The sequence below is a fragment of the Solanum stenotomum genome, chromosome 12 (genome assembly GCF_019186545.1).
Source record: "Solanum stenotomum isolate F172 chromosome 12, ASM1918654v1, whole genome shotgun sequence".
Classification (NCBI taxonomy): Eukaryota; Viridiplantae; Streptophyta; class Magnoliopsida; order Solanales; family Solanaceae; genus Solanum; species Solanum stenotomum.
The window spans coordinates 41,465,869-41,482,548 of record NC_064293.1 but is presented as its reverse complement, the minus strand read 5'-3'; the positions used below and the strand labels follow the sequence as shown (position 1 = coordinate 41,482,548).

General features: G+C 27.5%; 2 protein-coding genes across 4 annotated transcripts in view; both read left to right on the top strand.

Moving 5' to 3' along the window:
• Nucleotides 1-16,680, top strand: part of LOC125847672 (uncharacterized) — a 126,383-nt gene that overhangs the window by 68,967 nt on the left and 40,736 nt on the right. The window lies entirely within an intron of this gene.
• On the top strand, nt 1,442-2,242 carry LOC125847682 (chaperone protein dnaJ 11, chloroplastic). The gene has a single exon (XM_049527341.1). The coding sequence runs from the start codon at nt 1,485-1,487 to the stop codon at nt 2,034-2,036; it is 552 nt and encodes a 183-aa protein (XP_049383298.1). The 5' UTR covers nt 1,442-1,484; the 3' UTR covers nt 2,037-2,242.

The window sequence follows — 16,680 nt, the reverse complement described above, 5'->3', positions numbered from 1 at the left end:
AACCATTTTTTTCCATGAGCTGATTTTGACAGGTTTCTGGAAACAAATGGTGATCACAAAATAATGCATGCATAAATAATTGATAGTTTCAAATTTTGTGGTATAATTTATGTTGTTTGATTTTTTCAAAGATGTTTTATAATTGATTGATAGAATAGAACTCTTTGCTATGAATTAGCAGACACTAGATAACAATAAGGGTAGTTATCTATGTCCACTATGGTTTGATAGAGATATGGATCACTCTTGATCTTTAAACATCATTTTCTTAAGTGGCGTACCGTTTGGGACATCACTTGGTATTGTATTATATTTTAGAGATAAAAATCTTCTTAAAGTGATGAATTATTGGTTAATCACAATTCACATGAGAACTGCAATATAAGTCAATAACTGAACCATCATGTGTTGAGAAGCCAAGGATTTAAGCTATATATATATATAGTGTAAAAGACTTTTTACTATTGGTAAATATTGATTTATAATAGCATATTGATATTATTTTTAAATCAAATTATCAATTAATATTTATTAAAAAATTAAAATATTGTAACTTATAACTTAATTGCGTGAATATTTTTATTAGAATAATACATAAAACTTAAACCCATCATGCATACAAGGTAGACACACAAGATTATCAATGGTAAGTGATATGGTTAAGGATAAATAAGTGCTTCTTGCTCCACAATTTTTGTTGGTTCAATTTACCGATTGTCACTGTCAATATTTCACTTTGTTTCTTGAAGAAGAAAATATTTCTTCCGTTTACTATTGACTTGGCACACTTCTTAAGAAATAATAAATATTAGGGGTAATATAAGTATATAACTATTTTATCCTTTGACTTTAATAAATTTAATGATTTGAGAAATGTGTTAGATGATAAATAGTATTTAATAGCAAGGATAAAATAGACATAAAAGGTAAATTATCTCTTGATTTTTTAAACTTGACAAACATTATTGGATAACTATTTTTAATTTAATGAATAACTATTATTGAACGGAGAAAGTATTACTGTTGAAATGTGTGTGATCAGAAACAAACCTTTTGTGGTCAAATTAAACTATGGTCTTATTAAATTATTCAAACCATGTCGTTCCAATCAAGTACTCCATTTCAAATTAATTGAATTATTGAGATATTTTTTATTTTTTAAATTAATTTAATTGTTCAATTTTCAAGATTACTTTTAAAATGTTCTTCCAATTTTATCCTTCATTAGTTAGTCCTAGAATTAGTTATTAATTAATATTTAGTTATTTTAATCATAAATTTGACAATAATTAATAAGGATAAAAATGAAAAATTATGGCNCCTCCATTATTTACTTTTCTTTTTGGTCCCCCACCCCCCAACTTTTCACATTTCAGTTAATCTTTTTGGCCACAGTTAAAACTTCAACCCATTCTTCTATATAACTTTAGCCCCTTCGCCTTCTCTGACTCATTACACTCCACAAAAAAAAAAAAAAACTAAACATGCCCATGATATCTACTTCCCCTCGTTCGTTTCTTCAAACTCCGCCACCGCCGGTGAATATATTTTCCTCCGGCGACAATTCTCTTCTATCACCGTCTTCCGTCAGATTCCGTCAGTCCGGTAACTTCACGACCGCCGCAGCGGCGACCTGTGCTTCCGTCGAAACTGAATCTACCACGTCATCGGCTTCAAGGTACTCGACGCTGCCTTCTAACCTTGTCCATGCTTCTCCGGCGTCTTTCTACGAGATTCTAGGGATTCCGATCGGCGCTACGATCCAGGAGATCAAGGCAGCTTATCGGAGATTAGCTAGAGTTTGCCATCCCGATGTGGCGGCAATTGATCAGAAGGACACGTCAGCGGACGATTTCATGAAGATTCATTCTGCCTATTCTACTCTATCGGATCCGGACAAACGTGCCGATTATGACCGCCGCCTATTCCGGAGGCGCCGGAGTGTCAATTTGTACTCCGGCGGCTGTTCTCCTTCAGCAATGTCGGGATTCACCGGCTATAGTACCCGGAACTGGGAAACAGATCAGTGCTGGTAGCTCTCTCCGTCATTGGATTCAGAATTCAATGCCTGTTGTATATTTTTGTGAGGCATAGTGCTTAGTGGGAAAGAGATTTTAAAAACGGAAAAAATAAAACAAAAAGAAGAAAATTAGCTAGATTTTCTATGTTTACTGTTATCTAATTAGAGTTTCTACTTTGTATATGCTGATTATTATAACTTAATACTAACATGAATTTCAAATCTCAGAGTTCCACTACTCTACAAATTCTCTCTGTTCCAACTTCTGTGCTCATGGGCTGATCTAGGTGGGGTTTACCGTTCATGGGTTTGAACTTTTTCGTAAACCCTAGAAATTAAGTAATAACTTGTAAATTTCTAACAAAATTGATTGACAACTCAACATTAAGAAAGCAAAAAGAAATTTAGAACCCTAAACTTCTAATATGGCTCTGCCTCTGTCTATGCATGTGGTCCTTTTTCCCTTTCTCTAATTATGTATACTTCCAAAAAATAAACTAAAGAGAGGCCACAAGCCCTCCGTTAATAATATTGATTCGATCCGAGCTCTTTAATTTTAAAAAAATTGCTCAATGGGCATTCTCGTCGATATTATGCCTAAGATCGAAACCTCCATGCTTTTACATATTTTCATTTTTATAATTTGGATTTTTTAAAATAAAAAACTAATCTTTAAAGGGAAAATTACGCGTATAAGCAAATATATACTAGTTAATTATTTAATATAATTATAGTTTACCTTAATTACAATTTGCAGCTTACTTTTAGCTATAATTATACAACTCAGTTTTTTAGTTTTGTATAATTCGCGCATTTGTATAATTCAGAATTTGTATAATATAATTTATATAACTTTTGTATAATTCAGAATTTGTATAATATAATTTGTATAACTATTTGCATTTTTGATGTTTGTAATTGTATTCGTTATTTCAAGTTTATACAAAAAAAAACTGAATTATACAAATGTACCCGTGAATTATACAAACCTGCGAATTATACAAAGCCGCAAATTATGCAAATGAGGCAGCTTAAACTATAGCTACAACCTGTAAATATGCAAACTATAGCTATGGAGCATAATTAAGTTTATTATAGTGGCTATTTGTGAAAGTTTCCTATCTTTAAATCCTTCATAAAGCAAATGGCTGGTTGGTAATTTCTTCTTTAACCAATAAATGAAAGTAAACACTCTGCAAAAAACTTATATAGTACTCCCTCTGTTCAATTTTTGTGGATTTACATTCATTGGGGATTGATTCAGATATTAGGGTTAAATTAATAATATTTGATGTAAATTCAAGCATAAAAATCTAAATTTTTTGAAAGCAAACTAACATATTCTAAAACTCCATCATCCATTATAGTGTATTTTGGATTTTTTCTTTAAAAAAATCTATAAAAGGTTCATGATTTTAAAAAGATGACATTGCAAATAGTAGTAACTAATCAAGTGAATATAATTAATAAAAAAAATCATAGTGTTATGAATTCAATATTATTTTAGTAGGATATGTCCGATTGATTTTATGTAAATCCTTGTAAACTATGGCATAACGCAAAACTGCAGGCTGCCACTAGGTTTTTCTCTTATAATGTAGTGGAGTTCTATTAAATTGGAATAATAAAGTCATATATGTATTTTAATAATATCAATATGTTCGGATAGACGGATTGCACTAAAAGCAGTCCCTACTGGAGGATGCACTCTTTGTTTCTTGTAAGTAACTTATACTCCGTCGTCTCATATTAAATTATTCATTTTATATTTACACCATATAAGATAGTTGATTTTATTAATTTATTCTTCATCTATATCAGCATAATTTCTTAATGACATAACGCTTATGAATAGAATCATTAAAATAGATACAAAGTATTTAATTACTCTCGTTCACTCACTCTTAAAATATATTTTTATTTTTATTTATCATTTTTAACATATCAAGAAAAGATAATTATATCTTTTCATATTTTACTCTCAGCATTAAATACTAATTCTCCAAATCATTTTTCAAGACTTAATAATAAACATCATTTAATATAGTTTGGTATAATATCAAAATTGTTTTTTAATGAATGTGTCAAGTCAAACAGTGACAAGTAAAAGTGAACGAGGGGTATTTTTTAAAATTTATTTTGTATAAAAAAATGAATTTTTTTAATTAATTTTATTTGATTTAGTAAGTGGATAAATAATTTGGGACATGTGTTTTTAATAAGGTGGTCAACTAATATAGAACTATCATAAAAATGTGGTGTATTGAATACCCCTCCGTCCATATTAGATGGATACTTTATATTTTACACGGTAATTAAGAAATCGTCAATAAATTGATCAACTTTACTATTTTATCCTTTGTGCATATTCGTTAGTCTCTTGAAAAAAGAAATTCTTAGATCTTCAAAATTTGTTTAAAGTTTAAACTTTCAAATACTATTAATTGTAGGGTAAAATGAGATGAATTGAATTCATTTTCTCTTGATTTAGTAAGTGATCAAGTAATATGAGATAAATATTTTTAATAAAATGCTCATCTAGGATGGAGATAATAATATTGCTCCTTTCTTAATTAAAGTATTTGATTTTGAATCATGAGAATGAAAAAAAAAAACTACAAATGGACCTTATTCCATAATTTAGATTAGTTAAATTCCCCGAATTTGAAAAAAAAACAAAAAAAAAAACTAAAAATAGGGTCAAGTGTCTGACTTTAAACTAGCACTTTAGACGGACCTAGCAATAGGTGACATAATTTTGGTTTTATTAGCTCCAATTTATTTACGTGACAAATTTTTATCTAGTCAGCTAATAATTTTCTTTAATCGATTCTTATATTTAAAAATATTCGGATTTTAAATTTTCTAATTTTGTTGTTTAACTAGAAGATAATGATTTCTATTATTAAAAAAAATTTCTTTTAAATTTTTTGTATCCATCAAACAACACATCAACTGGGTACGATAAAATTTGGTAGGGTAGCTATATGTTTGCCTCTTTGCATGATCTTATTAATGTTTGGCCGATGTGAAAAGACAAAGTTAGGTACTTCCCTTGTACAATTGCGATTAATTAGATTTGCTTTGTGTGTGACTTGTTTATTTTAAGTAGAAGCAATGAACAATAAAAATTTTAAGATTTTATATCTTAATTCACTATTGAAATTAAACTGTTTAATTCTTGAAATTTTATAAATTAGGACAGAGTCACAAAGACAATAAAATTATTCCTGATTACAGACAGCTGCTAAGTAATGTTCAATCATTTGCATCAAATAATTGCTACGTTACTGGTTATATATAAAGTTTATAATACATTATCCTAATCGGTTCATGAAACTTAAAAAATATCACCTCTTAAACCAAACAGAGAATTATAAGGGACATAACAGACATGCTAGAGAATCTATAGCTGTGACTGGTTCATCATTTAATATAAGAAAAAATTGTAGGTAGATATGTGGCAGTTCCAGGTTCAACCTCCATTTTAAATTATTCATGTGATTTTGATTTATCATGAATTTAAAAAAATATAAAAAAGACTTTTGAATTTTATGATCCTAAAAAATGGTGAAAAGATAAAAAAAAATATAACGAATATTTAAAAGAATAAAGTAGTATAATACTAATAACGCAAGGCCTCAGGTTAATCCCTTTTAATTTATTTTGCTTTTATATTAGGGAAAATTGTATATAGCAGCAAACTATTAATTCAAATTAAATGCTATAAACATAGTTTGATTTAATTGTACCCCATAGCAAACTGTTGCTATTTCGCCTCTCTCCTGGTAAATCTCGCTCGCCTTTCTCGTTCTCTCCCTCGCCTCTCTCACTTTTTATACAAACACAAATTTATAAAATGCGTTTGTGTTTGTATAAAGCGAGAGAAAATTGTATATATACATATATTTTCGTTCCCCTCTCTCCCCTCTCCCAGATCTCGCTTGCCACTCTCCCAGATCTCCCTCGCCAGTCTCTCCCTCGCCTCTCTCGCTTATACAAACAGAAATGTATAAATTGTGTTTCTGTTTGTATAAAGCGAGATAAATTTGTATATACACATGCAAATACATATATATTCGTCATATACACTTATAATTATGCAATCCAAATATTTCTCTGCCCAATTCTCTTTTGCATTTCTCTCTTTCTCGCTTTATACAAACAAATATTATATAATTGATCTTTTGTATATGTATACCGAAACAGAAACAGATTATGTACAACTGCTTTCTTTTGTATATGTATAGCGAAATATACACATTTGTGTTTGCTATAAAGCGCAATTATGCAAATTATAGCTATAACATACAAATATGATTTTTGTGTTTGCTATATGTAAGTTCCTCATATTATCCATATATACAACTACTTACAGACTATAATTAGTTTTTGAGATAATTTAAGAGACTTCCTTCATATTTTTAACTCTATTATAATGATTTTTCTCGTAATTTACGATATTTATTACTTATAAATATGTCAATATATTACTAATAAATATGACCGAAAGTTGTTTCTTGGGTAAATACTTATCTGCCTATGATTTACACTATTATTTATATACTCATTACTTATAAATATGACCAAAAGTTGTTGCTTGCTAGATGTAAACTGGTAATTACTAAATTTGGTTATTAGTCCACTATAACAAATAAAGAATTTTTTAATTATTTAATGATAATAATATAGTTATTTTATATTTAATAATAATAATAAATAATATAATATTTATAAAGAACATTCTTTATATATCGCTAAAAGCTTTAAGAACTTTAAATATAATGACATTAATTTAATTATCACTAAATATGTTTTAGATTATATATATAAAAAAAATAAACAAAAAACTATTGTCACACTATACCTGCAAATTGATTACTGGAGTACATTATTATTCAACCGATAAAAGGTAACATGGGCTGTCTTGTTTCTCTACGGGCTAATTAATAATAATTTGAGTGTTTGACCTTTTTATTACTTGCATCAGAAATATTCAGCGGGGCCATCATCTTATAGTCAAATTGTCGATAAAAGAAACAAAAATTTGACAAAATTACTAAAGAAAAAATATACTGAAATATCTTTTCGAATCCTTTTAATCTTGCGTAATAATAATAATATGATAAAATCTTAATTGCACCAGATTATCGATATTAATATTCCAAAAGAAGAATTCGATGTGTTCGCATATGCGTAGACTTACATTATTTAACAATGATCAATTAGTATGTATTCTCAAAATATTAAATTATTTAATCATAATTTGTTAATTTGATTTAGTTTTTTCCTAGTGCAAATAAATATCTATCAAAATAACAGTGCGTTAAGTCATGATGCCAATTGCCAGGCCCCTTATTAAATATCAAAATAAATATTTAGTTAGTTAGAAAGATGCAGCCCCTCGACACAAAAAGATCTCCATAATTAAAGGAATTAATTAGCTGGAGCCATTATAATTCTTTTATTCTCTTTTTCTAGTTCCATGCAACTTGCAAGATAGCACTGCAAATTTTCTAGAAGCTTTAACTTTTTTTTTTAAAATAAACAAAAGAAGAAAATGATCGTTTTTTCCTAGTTTACTTTGTATTTATCATATATATATATATAATACAATCATCTTCCTTTTTTTCTAGTTTACTATAATCACAATATATTCCTAAATATTTTATAATTATAATTTTCCCTTTTAAAAAAAACCTATATAAAATGTTTTGAAAAGTAAATAAAAAATAGAAGGGGAACTTTCATAAAGACATGAATGAGTAAAGTAATTCATAATCTACAACTACTCCCACCATTCCTTTTTTAACTTGTCAATATTTCCTGATTTGATATACCTTTTTATTCGTCATTTTGACAAATCAAGAAAAGAGAAGTTATTTTTTTCAATTATACCTTCATTTATTTGGGACCCTATCAATTAATAGTAGTAAAATGGTAAAGAGGAACTTTCGCAAATAGTCACTATAATAAACTTAATTATGCACCATAATTATAGTTTGCATATTTATGAGTTGAAGCTACAGTTTAAGCTGCCTCGTTAGTATAATTCGCAGATTTGTATAATTCGCTGGTTTGTATAATTCGTGGATACATTTGTATAATTCAGTTATTTTTGTATAAACTTGAAATAATTAATTTATACAATTACAAACATAAAAAATGTAAACAATTATACAAAAGTTATACAAATTTCGAATTATACAAACGTGCAAATTATATAAAACTAAAAAATTGAGCCACGTAATTATAGCTAAAAGTAGGTCATGAATTGTAATTAAGGCAAACTATAACTATGTTAAGTAATTAACTAGTATATGTAAGCTTATTCGCGAAATTTTTCCAATGGTAAACTCACTTTACCAATCAATATTTTTTTAATAGGTGTGTCAAGTCAAAATTTGACAAGTTAAAAAGGACGAAGGAAGTATTAATTGGGGAAACTAAGGAAATACCACATAAAAGCAAAACAATTACAACATATACCTCGTTTCATTCATACCTCACTAAATAATTACACTATATACCCCCAACTGATTTCGCTTAACTGATACTAAATCAATATCATATATTGTATTGGTATCATTAAGACTGATAATTTCGCTTAACTGATACTAAATCAGTATCATATACTGTATTGATACATTAAGACTGATAATTTTGCTTGATTGATACTAAATCAATATATATATATATTGTATTGGTATCATTAATGTTTCTTGTTCAAAAATTACTCATTAGTCGATGATACTATAAGAGTATATATATACTCTTATAGTATCATTGACTAATGAGTAATGAGTAATTTTTGAACATGAAGCCGTAATGATACCATAATATATACTTTATAGTATTATTGACTAATGGGTAATTTTTGAACAAGAACCTTTTTGATACCACAACAATATACATATACTTTATACTTTTATAGTATCATTGACTAACGAGTAATTTCTGAACAAAAAATCTTAATGATACGAATATATATATATATATATATATATATATATATATATATACTAATTTAGTATCATTTAAGTGAAAATTATCAACTTTAATGAATGGGGTATGAGCTGTAATTATTCATGAGAGAATGAGTATTTCAGGAATTACTTTGGGTTTGGGTATGAACTTTTAATTATTTTGGATTTTATGGCCCTTTTATATAGTTTTCCCTTAATTAAATTACATGATCCACTATATATATATATAGGGGTGGGCATTCAGTATTCGGTTCGGGTTTCTCAAATTTCGAATTTGGTAATTCGGTAATTGGTAGTTAAAAGTAGATACCAAATATCAATTTTTTTTAATTTTGGTTTGGTAATTCGGAAGAGTAAATTAAACTTCGATTTGGTACAATATTCGATAATATCGTATTGAAGTTATAACCAATTGTATTACAATGTTAATGCTATTTCTCCAATCATTTCTATTTTTTTATGTGGACACACAATATAATAGAAGATCAACAAGTAAGAAAACATCAAGAAAAGCAAATTGATACAACTAAAAGACTTGTATTTAGATTATTCATGCTTATTCTTTACTTTCTCTTTGGTTTTGTACTAATGAGTAATGGATATGATGATATATAACTTTCCTTAAGTAAATAATTTGGTATTCGGGAAAAATCGAATACCAAATGGTACTAATGTCTGATACCAAATCCAAACCCGAATACCATAATTCTAAAATTCTACTTCAAATACCATACCAAAATACCAAATAACTAAAATTTCAATTCACTAATTCAATTTTCGATATTTTATGTCCATCTATATAAATTGACAGTTTTCTGTAAATGATGAGGAAACTAAATATGATCGGTCATATTTTTGTGTTTAATAAAATACGACTAAATAAGAACAATACTTAATATAATCAATTTAATCCCTACAAATTTTATATCCTCGTAAAGACTACTTATTAGTAGGGAAAATTACGCGGGCAAACATCCCTAGATTATTAGTTAATAAGGGTATAATTTAATTTATTTACTGTCAGTAAATATAGTTTCAGATTTTTGCCATAATTAATGGGACCCACCACCTCTTTGTATACCGAACCAACAAAGCCCTTTATATGCTTTTGTATATAATTTTATACAAAATCAAATTTATCTCTCCTATTCTCACTCCATATCTTTCTCCTAAAATCACTCTTCCACTTTCAATTTGAAATTCGAATTTCACCTTCTCCCTCCAATAGTGTTTTCACTTTTCGCAGATAACCGTCAAAATCGTGGGTGAATATCTTCTTTTTTTTCAACAATTATATATGTATTATGCTTGTTACTTTTTTGATAATTTTTTTTAAAATTTCTTTCTTACTTATTAAACTATCAGTTTACAAAAACAAAATGGATGATTCCTCTCCATCTAAGAGGATAGTGAGAGGTACACCATTTGCATGTCAAAGTTGTTGACAATCCACCTTCTTTTTCGATCGATTTTAACTCAGAATTTTGGGGTCAATGCAGGATCTATGGCAAAATTTAAAAAAGTTCAAGATGAAAAGTCTATTGAAGAATTGATATCCAAGAAAAAAAATGACTCAATTGTAATTCAAAAAGTCATCACCAATGTGAAGGCAAGCGACATTAAAATTGTTGAAGGGGGAAGTAAGAGAAAAGTCATAAACAACGATTCAGAGGAGATCAAATTTGCTTCATCAGATCTGGACAAATCTAAAGAACATCATGTATTTGCTTCAAACACAATTTTAGATAGATATTTGTATATTCGTGTGTGTGTATATATATATATATATTCTGATTAAATCATATTTGTATATAGATATATGTATATCGTATATTTCATGCTTAAATCACACTTGTATTATTTATTTGTATATTTTGTTAGTTATATAAAAGGTTACTTGAAGTCTATGTACAATTTATGCCTGAATCATAATTGTATATTGTAATTTGTATATTTTATCAATTATATACAAATTATTTGAAGGTAATGCATATAGTGAGTTGTATATTAAGGTAGTATATACAAAATTGCTTGAGACAGTTGTATATTTGTATATTTAAGTACCATATTCATATACACATACTAATACACATAAAAATATATAGATATATACAAAGGAAATACAAATACAAATATAGTTTATTTATACAAACTTTTAGTTTTGTATAAAAGAATGTAATTATACATATATACAAAAGTATGAACATGGTACAATATACAAACCTTACACAAACATATTACACCAAATATTAAAAAATTACAGCACACCCTTTTTGTCGAATCATGCACGATTGTCATATATACAGTTGACATATGAATTTTATATAATTAATTATACATATACATTGTATAAGAATTTTACACGATTTCTCACATATATACAATATAATCAATTCATATATACAAATCGTGTCATTCAATTTTTTATTCAATTTTTTGAACAAAAATTTAGAAAGAAATTGTTAATATAGGATTTATATAATATTGTATAAATAAGGGAAAATAGAAAATTCTTTTTTATAAATCATTACAATCAACACAACAGAAAAAAATTGTTTCAAAATTTCAATGTTTACGCTATACAAATCAATTGTATAATCTCTTGCAGTTCAAAACATAAGTTTCTTTCAAAGAAATTTTACCTATCGTTGAATATACAAAAAAATTGATTAATCTGATGCTTCAGTCGTATGAGGAAACAAATTGGTATCGTCTTTCTATTGCTGTAGAACTCTATTTTGGAAAAAAAGTTAATGTTGGACGTTTAACTTAAATCACGGGATTATGTAAATTTACTATTACCGTATTTAGTGCTCATGTTTTCATTCATTAAAAAAATAAAATATTGTATAAATTTAAAACCCAAAAAATGGTTTATACATATTTAAAGCTCCATAGAAAACTAAATTATACCCATGAAATGTAATTATGTAAACTATATCTATAAAGCGTTATTCCATAAAATCCGTTTGCCATATATGAAATATTTCCTAAATAGTAAGGAAGCATTACTGAGTATATCTAAATATATAGTATATCATATTTATTTTCATAACATTATATTATATATCATACTTAATATATATTATTGTTTGTAAAAAATTTTAAATATATGAAAAATAAGTCATTAACAAAAAAAATATGAAGAAACATAATTTTATACATATAACAAAATGTGTACAATTATGTTTCTCCCTCGATTCTTCTCTTTAAATTTTTTCCATGATTCGAAAGTAGTTAGTAGCGTATTTCTCGAATCAGGAGCTAATTTCAAATATATACAATATAGACTATAGCTTGTCAAAAGTCATAGAAAGTATACATTGACTATACAATATCATATACCTATATATTATACACATACTATACATTATGATACACTCAAAAATCGAATTTAACTTAACTGTACATAAAATATACATTGACTATTCATTCACGATCAACTTGAAATTACCTCCAAACGTCTCAAATTATAGATATGCAATCCTATTGAAGTTTTGAGTATGATATATATATTTATCTCGAAATGATTTACGTTTGCAATAAGCCGATTTTTTAAAAAAGAAACAGAGGAAGAAGAAGAAGGGCAGAAGGGCCTAATTTGCCCAAATTATATTAATGTAATATTTACAAAGTAGCTAAAACGTTTTTATGTAGATTTTAAAAAGGAAAAATTACTTGGATTGATACCTTTTAATAATTTATTATCGATTTTAGCGATACTTTTTTATTTATTATCATTTATAGCAATATATAGATATACTATGTTAAATATTAAAAGTGAATTATGTATGCAATATATATGTATTATAACTGTTTTTTAAATATAGTATGCTTATTTGGTAAGAAATTGACACATTGAATTATAAGTGTATTAAAATGTGTGATAAATGTACTATCTAGCAAAAAAACTTGTATTATATGTGAATAATAAATTGTTCTTTGTAATATGCATTAAAATTGTATTATAAATATATTAAAAGTAATCAAGTGAAAAAAATAATGTAATTGCTATAAATGGTAAATATTTTCTTAATATGATATATTTATGTAAGTTTCTGTTTTAAAAAAGTTGTATCTGTGTTAAATAGAGTAACAAATTTTGGCCCACACTTACCTTTTCACCAAGCCCAATTGTCAGGCCCGTTTTCATTAATTCCGTTTATATTTACTTTGTAAAGTAACCCAAGTTGTATGACCCAAATTGACATTAAACAATGGGAAACATATAAAAATTTTACTAGTTTAGGAGATAATTAGTTAGATGCACTCTAGTTTGTTACATCACGAATTTAATATATTATTATTAGTTAATTATATTCTTGACACGCCTCCTCACATGTAGGTATGATTATTTTTTCATGAGCCAAACACTTGATTTTTTTATTTTTTTATATGGGTGGCGGTGAGATTCGATCCCAAGAAACCTCTACCCGCTCTGATACTATGTTGAAGTGTGTAATCATCTTATCTAAAAGATTAAGCTTTTAGGGAGAACACACTTTTATTGGTTAATTCTATTCTCAACAAAAATCAGGTGAAATTTGTTCTAGATACACTTCATCCAAATAGATTCACATGTATCTGGGATACATAACAAATTTTGCTCACTTCTTTTCTTATTTGAGTGTATCTGATAGCAAAAATACATATATATAGATATATTTTCCTCAATATATAATAGGAAACTCTTAATTAATGATAAAATACATAATATTTGAAAAGTATAGGTAACAATACTATATATATTTTCCTCAATATATAGTAGGAAACTCTTAATTAATGATAAGATACATAATATTTGAAAAGTATAGGTAACAATACTATATATATATATATACAGTAGGAAACTCTTAATTAATGATATGATATATAATATTTGAAAAGTATAGGTAACAATACTATATATATTTTCCTCAATATATAGTAGGAAACTCTTAATTAATGATAAGATAAATAATATTTGAACAGTATAGGTAACAAACTAACAATACTATATATAATAATGGAGTATGTAAATGTAGTAAGAGGGTGTTTGGCTTGACTTAAAAGTTGGTCAAACCTGCTTTTAAGTCAGTTTTTGACTTTTTGAAGTATTTGACAAATATAAAAAATAACTTAAAATAAGTAAAAAATGACTTCAAATAAGTTAGGAAATGTTTGACAAAGTCAAAATTGACTTAAAATAAGTCAAAAATAAAAAATAGGTCTCCCCATACTTTTAATTTTTTACTTAAAAGTTATTTCAGTTTGACTTTTTATTTTTGACTTAAAAGTTAATTTCAGTTTGACTTTTTATTTTTGACTTAAATACGAAGTACTTTTTAAGCGAATTCAAACGAGCTCTAAATCTATAAGCCAAAACCCAATATCCCCCTCCCCCCAAAGAAAAAAAATAAGTAAGAAAGAAGCCTTCTATTCTACCGCCAACACTAGCCCTCGGTCTTTCTACTATTCCGAATTTTGGTTAAATCTATACTTGTCTCAATTAATGTGAGTTTTCAGATTTTATGATTTAAATAACTTTATTTTTTATCGTAATTTTTTAATTTATTTTAAAATAATTTGAATTGTTAATATTACGACTTATAATAGTTTCTATGTGGTTTTTAAATATGTGATTTTATTCCTAAAACTTAAGAAGATTTCCAAATTCATTGTCAAAGATGTATAATATGTGTCCTTACACATGAACCCATTAATTGTAAGTTGCTACTTAAAACTCGAAGATATAAATTCACCTACTTAGGTAATTAATGTTAAATATTCCACTTTGAAATTACCAGTCAAAATTTAAAAACTAAATCTTTCGCAAGTTTGACTTTATAGTAACATGTAATATGCATCTAAACCGTTACATCTAAAAATAAAAATAATTATTCCATATTTAATGAATTAATTTGACTTTTATCATTTGTGCCCCTATATAATGAAGATGAAAGCCTATGCAATTTCATATTTCACCTACAAATGTTTCATAATCACATTTATAGTTGTAAATTCACAATGTATTAATCATCAATTAATTATTTTTGTCTTTTGAATATACACTCACATAAGCATCCATCAAAGTTTGTTAATTTCGTGGTAAGCTAATGCTAATTATTTCAGAACTCTATCCCTGCAATTCCTATAGTATTAGTTCAGATATATTAGTACTTTAGCATTTTTTGTGAATTTTTCTCTACTAAATCAGTTATCTACTTTAATGTGTGTTTCAATTTTTTTAGGGTTGGAGGATTATAGAGACGGATTTATAATTTAAATTTAATAGATTCAACTATTGAGATTTTCGTTTTTATTATGAATTTAGATCTAATGTTTGTTGAGATTTTTTTAAGTTTTAGACTACGTCAACTATCGTGGGTGAAGCCCAGGTAAAGGAAAGGAGAAACAAAAAAACCATTTGAGAATCAAATTTGGCACTTTAGGATGGACTAGAGCAATTCAACACTAAGGATGAAAAATATTTTTCAAAAACATATTCAGTAGAAAACATTTATGATAATGCTTTATCGCTAGAAAATTACTTGTTTTTTTTCAATGAACCCAAACACATTGTAAATTACTAGCATTCAATTATCTAGTTTGTATTTATTTAAATTTTTGGATGTTAATATTATTATTATTTTTTGTTAATGTAGGAAAAAAATGGCGATGGAAGGGAAAGACAAAGTAATTTTGACAGTAATTGTGATGCTCTGGTGGAGTGCAGTGAATTGTATGACGTTCGATTCAACAGTTGCACAAGATGGTTCAGGCGATTACAAAACAATCACTGAAGCGTTAAATGCAGCACCAAAAATGAGTTCAAAAACCTACTTTATACATGTCAAAAAAGGACTTTACAATGAAAACATCACTATTCCGAATGACAAACCAAATATAGCCCTTGTTGGTGATGGTATGGACGCCACAGTAATTACAGCAAGTAAAAGCAGTAAAGGATATCCAACGCCTAACACCGCCACATTAGGTAATTAATTCTATTAATCGTACGTATTTTCAACTTATAGATCAACGAGCGTCTAACAACGTTATAATATAATTTTGACTGAACAGAAGTATACGGCAGTGGTTTTATTGGAATTTCGTTGTCAATCAGAAATACTGCTGGAGCAGCAGGTGGTCAAGCAGCTGCATTAACAATTGCTCCATTTAAAGGGTTTGCTTCATTTTATAAATGTAGTTTTTTGGGTTGCCAGGATACAATTTTTTCCTCAGATACTTCATTTTTCAGAGAATGTTTAATTTTTGGTACAATCGATTTTATCACTGGTAGCGGACGTGCTATTTTTCAAAATTGTCGTCTTAAAGCAAGACCGCCAAATCATGGACAAGGAGTCAGAATACTTGCTCCAGGGGCAGATAGCATTACTTCGAATCCGGGGTTAGTACTTCAGAATTGTAACATATCAACTACAAGAAATTTTAACAAGACACAAGTGGAAAGTTTCTTAGGTTGGCCTTGGAAAAATGGAGGGAAGGCAGTAATTATGTCTAGTTATATTAGTAACTTCATTGACCCAAGAGGGTGGAGTGAAAATCCACAAGTGACGCAGATATATTTGGCTGAGTATAATAATAGGGGACCAGGCTCTGATACTAGCAAGAGAGTACAATGGTCCAAAGTCATTGATAAAACAGAGGCGTCTAAGTTTACTGTTCGCAATT